Source organism: Nansenia antarctica (assembly GCF_963989245.1).
Source record: "Nansenia antarctica genome assembly, chromosome: 10".
Taxonomy (NCBI): Eukaryota; Metazoa; Chordata; class Actinopteri; order Argentiniformes; family Microstomatidae; genus Nansenia; species Nansenia antarctica.
Window position 1 is genome coordinate 24,126,608 of NC_137680.1, and position 11,517 is coordinate 24,138,124.

The following is an 11,517-nucleotide window of genomic DNA, read 5'->3' on the forward strand; positions in this document are numbered from 1 at the left end:
GGTGGAGGAGGTGATGGAGATGGTTGAGGAGGTGATGGAGGTGATGGAGGTGTTACCTGCGAACCAGCCCTTGTGGTCGCTGTCCTCTGCGTGTCCCACCCAGGTCTGGCTCCAGGAGTGGGCGAAGTCGATGAGGAGGATGAGCTGGATGATGATGAAGATGAAAGAGCCCACCGCACCAAAGTAGAACCACACTGTGGAGAGAGACCAAGCGGGTAAGTAGAACCCCCCCCACACACACACACAACACACACACCCCCACAACACGCACACACACACACACACACACACACACAACACACACACACACACACACACACACACACACACACACACACACACACACACACACACACACACACACACACACACACACACAGTAGACAGAACCAGTACGGACAGACTAGAGGGTCAGTAGAACTAGACAGACTAGAGGGTCAGTAGAACCAGACAGACTAGACGCAGGGGTCCCCAAACTACGGCCCGCGGGCCGAACACGGCCCACCCCCACACTTGGACCGGCCCTTTGAACAACGTCGCCGTTTTCTACGGTGGATTTCTGTCATTTCTAACTGCAATTGCGCCATTGCGCCGACGTGGTGGCGGGGGCGCTGTTTCGCAAATAAGTTAGCTTTCGTTTTTGCTAGCGAAATAGCTGATAGTATGTTGACTGCTCAAGGAGAATACATATTTGAAAGTACAGAATGCCTGAGAGCCTTATATTGCATTATATTACATTATATTTTGATCATCTGGTGCCTGAATATTGTGTTTTCCTTTACATAAATAATGACATTTCCACCATAAATTGATGCAGAAAGGTCACAAATTGGTGCATATCAATTCACCAGAATGCAAGAAATTAAGTGTTTGATGCTCGTTTAAGGACCCCCAGACAGCCCTGCTTCATGGGTCCCCCCGTGTATGATGAGGGTCCTCCCTCATGTATCAGACTGTAAAACTGATTATATTTCATTGACATATCACTATAGGTATAAATTCCATCCAAATTCAACTGTTTAGACTTTGTTGCATCCACCAGTGCTCTCCTGTGCGCAATTGCTTTGCGCAACCGCCTCCATTTCACTCCGTTCCATATTATTTTATGTTAGAGACCGACCCAGGCCCCCCATCAGAGAAAGGAAAAATGATGTGGCCCTCACAGAAAAAAGTTTGGGGACCCCTGAGTAGAGGGTCAGTAGAACCAGACAGACTAGAGGGTCAGTAGAACCAGACTAGAGGGTCAGTAGAACCAGTGTGGACAGAGACATGATCTGATTCTATCATCCTTGAAAAGGGCCCTGTGCAAATGTTTGGGAACCTTTTTGGATTATTCTTTGTTACCTTTTGAGAAGATGATTACTAAGGTCATGTTCTCACATGAAAGTCCGAATCAGGACCCGGAGCAAGTGGATGAGTTCGCAACATTGTTGCATAAATTATTTCACACACACACAACACACACACACACACACACACACACACAGTAGACAGAACCAGTACGGACAGACTAGAGGGGCAGTAGAACTAGACTAAAGGGTCAGTAGAACTGAAGGCAAGAAGGCCGAAGAATATTTCTGAGCTAGAGGTGTTCTGCCAGGAAGAATGGAGAAAATTTCAAAAAACAAGAATTGAAAGACTCTTAGCTGGCTACAGGAAGCGTTTGCAAGCTGTTATAGTTGCCTGAGGAGGAGTTACTAAGTACTAGCTGACAGGGTTCCCACACTTTTGTACAAGGCCTTTTTTCCTTGTTTTATTATTTTGAAACTGTAAAAAGTTAAAAAAATAAAAATTTATCTTGCTTTAAAATGTGATGAAATGTGTCATGTAGAGGTCAGGGTTAGGGTCGTGTAGAGGTTAGGGCTAGGGTCGTGTAGAGGTTAGGGTTAGGTCGTGTAGAGGTCAGGGTTAGGGTCATGTAGAGGTCAGGGTTAGGGTTGTGTAGAGGTCAGAGGTCAGGGTTAGGGTCAGACCAGGGCGTACCAGTGTGGAAGGTTCCGTCGGGGATGAAGAATGCTCCCACTGTGATGCCGACCAGCAGCAGGAACTTGAAGAACCAGAACCTGGGAAGCACAGGACACAGCGTTACCATGGAGACGGACCACCACGCACAGGACGCAGCGTTACCATGGAGACGGACCACCACGCACAGGACGCAGTGTTACCATGGAGACGGACCGCCACGCGCAGGACGCAGCGTTACCATGGAGACGGACCGCCACGCACTGGACGCAGCGCTACCATCACCGTACTGTGTAGTGTATGGTGTTGTATGGTAGTGTATGGTAGTGTATGGTGTTGTATGGTAGTGTATGGTAGTGTATGGTGTTGTATGGTAGTGTATGGTGTTGTATGGTAGTGTATGGTGTTGTATGGTAGTGTATGGTGTTGTATGGTGTTGTATGGTAGTGTATGGTAGTGTATGGTGTTGTATGGTAGTGTATGGTAGTGTATGGTAGTGTATGGTAGTGTATGGTAGTGTATGGTGTTGTATGGTAGTGTATGGTAGTGTATGGTAGTGTATGGTGTTGTATGGTGTTGTATGGTAGTGTATGGTGTTGTATGGTAGTGTATGGTGTTGTATGGTAGTGTATGGTGTTGTATGGTAGTGTATGGTAGTGTATGGTAGTGTATGGTGTTGTATGGTAGTGTATGGTAGTGTATGGTAGTGTATGGTAGTGTATGGTAGTGTATGGTGTTGTATGGTAGTGTATGGTAGTGTATGGTAGTGTATGGTAGTGTATGGTAGTGTATGGTAGTGTATGGTAGTGTATGGTAGTGTATGGTGTTGTATGGTGTTGTATGGTAGTGTATGGTGTTGTATGGTAGTGTATGGGGTTGTATGGTAGTGTATGGTGTTGTATGGTAGTGTATGGTAGTGTATGGTGTTGTATGGTGTTGTATGGTAGTGTATGGTAGTGTATGGTGTTGTATGGTAGTGTATGGTGTTGTATGGTAGTGTATGGTAGTGTATGGTAGTGTATGGTAGTGTATGGTAGTGTATGGTAGTGTATGGTAGTGTATGGTGTTGTATAGTAGTGTATGGTGTTGTATGGTAGTGTATGGTAGTGTATGGTAGTGTATGGTAGTGTATGGTGTTGTATGGTAGTGTATGGTAGTGTATGGTGTTGTATGGTAGTGTATGGTAGTGTATGGTAGTGTATGGTAGTGTATGGTGTTGTATGGTAGTGTATGGTAGTGTATGGTAGTGTATGGTGTTGTATGGTAGTGTATGGTGTTGTATGGTAGTGTATGGTAGTGTATGGTGTTGTATGGTAGTGTATGGTAGTGTATGGTAGTGTATGGTGTTGTATGGTAGTGTATGGTGTTGTATGGTAGTGTATGGTAGTGTATGGTGTTGTATGGTAGTGTATGGTAGTGTATGGTGTTGTATGGTAGTGTATGGTAGTGTATGGTAGTGTATGGTGTTGTATGGTAGTGTATGGTAGTGTATGGTAGTGTATGGTGTTGTATGGTAGTGTATGGTAGTGTATGGTGTTGTATGGTAGTGTATGGTAGTGTATGGTAGTGTATGGTAGTGTATGGTAGTGTATGGTGTTGTATGGTAGTGTATGGTAGTGTATGGTAGTGTATGGTAGTGTATGGTGTTGTATGGTAGTGTATGGTGTTGTATGGTGTGGAACTCACCCGTTCTGCACGGCGGCGCGGGGGTCTTTGCTGCTGCGGACGCGGACCATGATGCAACAGAACAGGAAGTAGAAGCAGGTCATGGCGAAGCACATCCTGTACACAGACTTGTAGCCCACGATGAAGTCACAGTCCACCTGGTTCTCCACCCCGGGGATGGGGATGGTGGTGCCCCCCTCACAGAACCCTGGGATCTGGGGGAGGGGAGGGGAGGAGAGGAGGGGAGGGGAGGGGAGGGCAGGGGAGGAGGGGAGGGGAGAGGAGAGGAGAGGAGAGGAGAGGAGGGGAGGGGGGAGTCGGGGAGGGGAGAGGAAGGGAGGGGAGTCGGGGATGACAGAGTTTGACATACATGGAAGATTGTTTACTGAGGTAGTGTGAACATAGTCAGGGGTCAGTGTCAGGGGTCAGGGCCAGCGGTCAGGGCCAGCGGTCAGTGGTCAGGGGTCAGTGTCAGGGGTCAGGAGCCAGGGTCAGTGTCAGGGGTCAGTGTCAGGGGTCAGGGTTACCTTGCGTAGCTGCTCCTCCATGCCAGGCAGGATCATGATGACAGAGACCAGGGTGCCCAGCAGCAGGAAGAGGGAGAACACCAGCCTGCTCATCGTGCTGCTGCTGGAGGACGGACAGCACCCACACAGCACGCAGGAGGCGGAGCCACACAGACACGACGCCTGGGGGGGGGGGTAGAGTCAGTAAGGCAGGGGACGGAGCCACACAGACACGACGCCTGAGGGGGGGGGGTTAGAGTAACGGGGTTCCCACTAGGGGTGGGACGATTAGAAAATGTCATGTCACGATTATCGTGGGCAAAATAATCGCGATCCACGATATTATCGCGAGAATTTAAAAACAAAAACAAAAAAAAAACTTTTTTTTAGAATGCCAATAAAACACACTGTAATCACTTTAACTTAGATTTTGTTGTATTTTTATTTAATCATGTTAATAACATTAACATCATTTTAAAAACATCTTGACAAAAATAAAAATCTTTAATAAAATCTTAAATAAGGTAATGACAAATTATAAGGTATCACTGCATAAATAAAGGAAAAAAATACTGTCAAACAAAACTTGAACACTGACACTTTTCTGTCATCAAACTGAGTGCTAGCCTTGTGGCTTAGAGACTTGAAAGCTTCAAGATAGGTTAAAGTGCAAAAATGTCAACAAAATGTTCACTTTTTCTGCCTTTAGCTGTGCTCGGAGAGGTGTGAGTATGTGCCCACTGGCACTAAACACTCTCTCTGAAGGAACACTAGTTGCAGGTATGCATAGAAGCCTGCGTGCAACCCTGGAAAGGTGAGGCAATGGACACGGGGCCGATGCAGCCATGGTGAGAAGGCTAGCATACGTTAGTGACTGACTGACAAGGCTGACTTGACAGTCACGTTACCCATGCAGGCTGAACAATCGCGCGAGACAAATTTCTGTGAGGATATTCGCGCGCGGCTCATGTGAGAAATCTCAATTATATTACTATTTATTTATAACATACGATTATTACATCCTCCCTCTCGCCAGTTTGGGGCAACATAGACTTCTCCCCTGGTGCCACGGATAGGGGTTTCAAGCGGTGGGACAGCAAAGGGATGGTTACTATCGGACATTTATATGATACGGAAATACTACTTTCATTTGACCAATTATGTAAGAAATATGACCTACCACGAAATGAGTTTTTCAGATACCTTCAGATACGAAGTTTTTTAAATAGCCAAAAAGACACTGGCCTCTGTCACCAACCCTCTCCGCTGGAGGAGATAGTCTCTGCTGGAAAGACGAGAGGCATTCTGGGGCTTGGGCATAGAGCACTTTCGAAATATGATAAAGGCAAACCTGCATTTACGCCCAAAGACTGGAATAATGACCTGAACATTAATACTGATGCAGCAACTTGGTCACTAATATGGCAATCGGCAAACGACATCTCAATCTGTAATAGGACGAAGGAAACGCAATTTAGACTACTACAACGTTTGCAGATTACTCCCCAACTTAGACATAAAATGGATCATAACAAATCGGAAATGTGTACAAAGTGTATTACCGAGGTTGGGAGCTTTGTTCATTGTGTTTGGACTTGTAGATATATAGATGATTACTGGAAAGGTATAGTGGATAAAATTCATCTAATTCTAGATGTTACATTGGATAAGGACCCCATGTGTCTATTGTTTGGGTTGCCAGACAAACAACTTAAAAGTATGCATTCCAAAAGACTTCTGTGTATCCTCACTTTTTGTGCAAGGAAAAATATATTGCTGAAATGGATAGACTGCAAACCGCCTACAATAGCTGGATGGCACAAGGTAATTTTTGATATGATTCCTATGGAATATCTGACATAAGTGTAAGATAAAGACATTCTATAAGATTTGGTCTCCGTTCTTAGATTATATTGGTACCAGACTGGCTGCCATTGTAATGAAAGGTTTGGTGGATTACACTCAAGAAAGTACACAAGACTAATGTGTAACAGATCTACAATGTATGGGTCACAATATTATTTACTGTGCTGGTGTTGTGCTGCCGCTGTGTTTAGGACTGTAAGACATGGATGCTGTCCATGGAGGACGGAGGATGGGGGTGATCCCCCCATATATTATGGCATTTGTTGTAATTTTCTTTTCTGTTTATTTCTGATATGTGACATGGCCTCCTCCCCCCCCTGTTTTTTTGTTTTTGTTTTGTTTTGTTTGTCTTTGTTTTTTGTTTGTAAAAAAAAAGAGAAAGAAAATTTTCTGTTATTGTTTATGGACAATGTACTGCATAACAAAGTGCAAAACTAGTTTTCTACTATTAATGGGACAATAACCTCCCCCACGGATACTAGTTGTTGTTGTTATGTCCTGTTGTGTACATGTCTCTGTGAAACTCAATAAAAATATTAACAACAACAAAAAAAAAAAACACATAGGTCACATACATTAATACATACAATAAAAACAGACAGATCAAATCATGATACAGGTGATGGTACTCCTGCTGGGCATTGCTGCCTGACGCACCTCCAACAGTGCCTTTAGAACAGGTGTGCTGTGACACCTCACTGAACACCTATGTGGGCCTAACTGGGTCATCAGCTGGGGACCACCAGTCAGACAAAGCAGTGTTTATAAAATGTAGTGCCTATTTAAAAAGTCCAGTCATTTAAAAATAATAAAAAAAAAAAAAAAAAAAATAAACAATTAAACTAATTAAAATTCTCCACGATAAAGTTATCGCGGGTGTTTTTATCGCGATTAACGATAAACACGATAATCGTCCCATCCCTAGTTCCCACACCTTCTGAAACATCAAATTCAAGCACCTTTCAAGGACTTTCAAGACTCAATTCACTCAAATTCAAGGACCCAACACGGCATAGTTTGAGACAGATCTAGATGAGAATGCATATAATAGGAACTATCCGCTCACAGACAACAATTAAAAAGAGAGGCCTGAATGTGTGAACACTAGATGGTCTCTTGCCTTCTCTCCACTCGTGTCTAGGAGACCATCTCTCGGCGAGTCAGCGAGCGGACGTGGCCGAGTTACAACAGAGGTTCGCTGACGTGTTTTCCCCCCTACCCGGTCACACCACGCTGATAGAACACCACATAGATACGCAACCGGGCGTTACGGTTAGTACACGGCCGTACAGGCTGCCGGCTCACAAACGAGACGTGGTGAGCCGGGAATTAGAGGCAATGCTGGAACTGGGCGTGGTAGAAGAGTCCCACAGCGCCTGGTGCAGCCCTATCGTGCTTGTGACCAAGCGGGATGGGGCTGTACGGTTCTGTGTGGACTACCGACGGGTGAATGCGGTGTCTAAATTCAATGCCTATCCGATGCCCAGGGTCGACGAGCTCCTGGACCGGCTTGGCAAGGCAAAATTCTATACCACCCTGGACTGTAAAGGGATACTGGCAGATTCCGCTGTCGCCGTTCTCCACCCCGCGCGGTCTATACCAGTTCACCACCCCGCACGGTCTGTACCAGTTCACTACCCCGCGCGGTCTGTACCAGTTCACCGCGCTGCCGTTCGGGTTGTCGACCGCCCGGTGCTGTACCTGAGCCGTAAGTTATCGGAGCGGGAGGGCAGGTACAGCACGGTGGAGCCTGGCCATCCGGTCTGAGTAAGGCTCAGCGGCAAGACTAATAAACTGGGCTCCGCCCGCCTTTGTACCCGCCAGTACTGTGTCCGGCTCCCTTTGTGCACGAACCTGTTACACAGGCTCCTGGGGAAATGCACTACATCTCATTGTAACCTGTACAGCTTTTTGCACTTCTGTTCTACTGCAGTACGACTGGTCCCACTGTGGTACAACTATGATCACCAGTGTTTCCTCCAGGGATTTTTACAATGGTGCGGGTAGCGCTGACCGCTGATTTTTTCGCGTGCATGCGCATGAAACGCGCACGCGCGCTCAAAACAACGACGTAATTTCAGCCAAAACTCGAGGATGGCCCAAAAAAATTAAATGTTTTCCTGTACTTCTCCCGTGTGTCTCTTATTGTCTGTGTCTGCATGTTTTTCCAGCATGTAATTCCGTTGTCAATAAAAAAATCGTCTCCCACGACTCTTTCCGGACACGTTGGAATTTTTACCGTAACCCCCGGAGAACCAAAGTTATTAAGCCGCAAAGGGTGCCTCATTTACCGCTGCTGGAGGAAAGTACCGCTTACCGCTGACAGCGGGGAGAGGAAATATTTCTACCCGGGAATTCGCTCCTTGCTGTGTCCACGGTGATAGGAGTGGAGGATCGACTCCATTCAAAAACTTTTCGATTCCATGGCTTGTCCTCTTTCCGGACACATTGGAATTTTTACCGTAACCCCCGGAGAACCAAAGTTATTAAGCCGCAAAGGGTGCCTCATTTACCGCTGCTGGAGGAAAGTACCGCTTACCGCTGACAGCGGGGAGAGGAAATATTTCTACCCGGGAATTCGCTCCTTGCTGTGTCCACGGTGATAGGAGTGGAGGATCGTAGTTTGTAGACTAGACGCAGCCTAGATGTATTCGACCAATCACAAAACAGTTTTGCAAGCGCGTCGCTTCGCGCTTGTGGGTGTGTCTAGCGCTGTGAAGGTCTGAAAAGCGGCCTAAATTTATTTTTTTATTTTTTTGAGAAATCTGAATGGTGGCGGAGGAAATTCCATCGTGGCGGCCCGCCACGATGAAATGCATGTAGAGGAAACACTGATCACTTTATCGCCTTATTCTACTTTATTATTACTTATTCTACTTTATTATTACTTATTCTACTTTATTATTACTTATTCTACTTTATTCTATTATTGTTGTTTTGTTTCCTGCTGCAATGCCAATGTGGAAGAGCCTAAGCCAAAGACTACTCTGTACTTTGGATGTAATAAAAGCAACTCTGATTCTGATTATACATGTAGATGAGGAACTACCATGGGGGCTGGGCAGAACAGCTCATAGAGAGAGTGATTGACAAGAGTGAGTGAGAGAGAGAGGGGGGGGGACAGAGAGAGAGGGGGGACAGAGAGAGAGGGAGACAGAGAGAGAGAGGGAGACAGAGAGAGAGAAGGGGACAGAGAGAAGGGGACAGAGAGGGAGAGGAGAGAGAGAGAGAGGGGACAGAGAGAGAGAGAGGAGAGAGAGAGAGAGGAGAGAGAGAGGGGGGGGACAGAGAGAGGGGGGGGAGACAGAGAGAGGGGGGGGGAGACAGAGAGAGGGGGGGGAGACAGAGAGAGGGGGGGGAGACAGAGAGGGGGGGGGAGACAGAGAGAGGGGGGGGAGACAGAGAGAGGGGGGGGGAGACAGAGAGAGGGGGGGGGGGAGACAGAGAGAGATGGAGAGAGGGAGACAGAGAGAGAGAGACAGAGAGAGAGGGAGACAGAGAGAGGGGGGGGGGGGGGGGAGACAGAGAGAGGGGGGGGGGGACAGAGAGAGAGAAGGGGTATTACTGTATTCAACTGGTCCAGGACTGCACGGTAGCAAGTATGGATACGGCTGTTAAAATCATAACACCCTCACCCCTCTCTAAGACAGACAGACAGACAGACAGACAGACAGACAGGCAGGCAGGCAGAGAGACAGACAGGCAGACAGACAGACAGACAGGCAGACAGGCAGACAGACAGACAGGCAGGCAGGCAGGCAGACAGGCTCACCGCTCTCTAAGAACCAGAAACAGACAACTCGCTATCGGAGTATCTCCCATGCAAATAGGCTGGCAGCCAAACACCCAGCCAAGCCCCGTGTCTGTGTTCCTGACGAGTCCACCTGGCATGACTTGACAATGGCTCCAACAGCAGCTAGCTGTCTAGCTGTCTGTCTGTCTGTCTGCTCCAGATAACCTCAACAGATACTAAGCCAACGACGTCGTAGCTAAACGTCCATGTTAGACGTTCATCATCACAACAACCACCAGAGTAAAGCTAGCGAGCTATTCAGACAGGCAGACAGACAGGCAGAGAGACAGGCAGGCAGACAGACAGACAGACAGACAGGCAGGCAGGCAGACAGGCAAACAGACAGACAGACAGACAGGCGGGCGGGCAGGCATACAGACAGAGTAAAGCTAGCTAGCGAGCTATCTCAGCCGACAGTGAAAGGCAACAACCCGGCCGTAGATGTTACTTACACAGCTGGCCAGCGAGGCCAAGGCCATACAAGCCCCCATCTCCACAAAAGAGGGTCTTCAGGCTACAGACGGACTTCTCTCTCGGCTAACAGCAGAACTGACGGTTTGGTTTCGGTCACCGGCGGCGTCACGCGCTGTTCCACAACAGTTCGACGTCACTGACGTCACGACGTGTCTGGAGAATGCGGAAGTAATAATAATAATAATAATAATAATAATAATATATAATATAATACCCTTTGTTTGTATCCACACAGCATAACAACAATAATAGGACTACATATTAAAACAAGAATAAACCATAAACCACACAAAAGATGAACTAAATAATATAAGAATTACTATAAGATTTAAACAAGTAAATACATATACAAATATATACAATAAGTCCTCTGTCCCCTAGCGTCCTGTACACCATACAGGTGTCTATACAGGTGTCCATACAGGTGTTCACACAGGTGTTCATACAGGTGTCCATACAGGTGTCCATACAGGTGTCCATACAGGTGTTCATACAGGTGTTAATACAGGTGTTCATACAGGTGTCCATACAGGTGTTCATACAGGTGTCCATACAGGTGTCCATACAGGTGTCCATACAGGTGTTAATACAGGTGTCCATACAGGTGTCTATACAGGTGTTAATACAGGTGTTCATACAGGTGTTCATACAGGTGTTCATACAGGTGTTCATACAGGTGTCCATACAGGTGTCCATACAGGTGTCCATACAGGTGTCCATATAGGTGTTCATACAGGTGTCCATACAGGTGTCCATACAGGTGTCCATACAGGTGTTCATACAGGTGTCCATACAGGTGTCCATATAGGTGTTCATACAGGTGTCCATACAGGTTTTAATACAGGTGTTAATACAGGTGTTAATACAGGTTTTAATACAGGTGTTCATACAGGTGTTAATTAGGGATGCACGATATGCATTTTTTCCAACCGATGCCGATACCGATATTTACCCGCTTCTCGTGGCCGATAACCGATATGATAACCGATATTATTATATATATTTTTTTTTTTTCCCTAGCACCAGGGGAGCCCCCCCTCCCAAATTTCGTTGTTTGGTACCTGTACTATATCAACGACAATAAAGACCATTCAGATATAATTTCACAGTTGATAACCTGTAGTTCATGCACACCTGAAGGTAAGAAAGGCTATGTAGTGAGCAAAGATTGATGATTTAATATTCCATAGTGATCTCACCAAATCTAACTTACATCACTATTGTTAACACAACAAAGAGAACACTTCTGAC

General features: G+C 46.3%; 1 protein-coding gene across 1 annotated transcript in view; it reads right to left on the bottom strand.

Annotated features, from left to right (window-relative positions):
• The window catches only part of serinc2l (serine incorporator 2, like), a 14,396-nt gene extending 4,032 nt beyond the window's left edge, over positions 1-10,364 (bottom strand). Inside the window, exons 1-5 of the mRNA XM_080540852.1 lie at positions 10,245-10,364; positions 4,155-4,316; positions 3,649-3,842; positions 1,984-2,063; positions 57-194 (exon numbers count right to left, since the gene is read on the bottom strand). Of these exons, the coding sequence (XP_080396978.1) occupies positions 57-194; positions 1,984-2,063; positions 3,649-3,842; positions 4,155-4,316; positions 10,245-10,283 (613 nt within the window). The 5' untranslated portion in view covers positions 10,284-10,364. The remainder of the gene's footprint in view (positions 1-56; positions 195-1,983; positions 2,064-3,648; positions 3,843-4,154; positions 4,317-10,244) is intronic.
• Between the last annotated feature and the right edge of the window lie 1,153 nt (positions 10,365-11,517).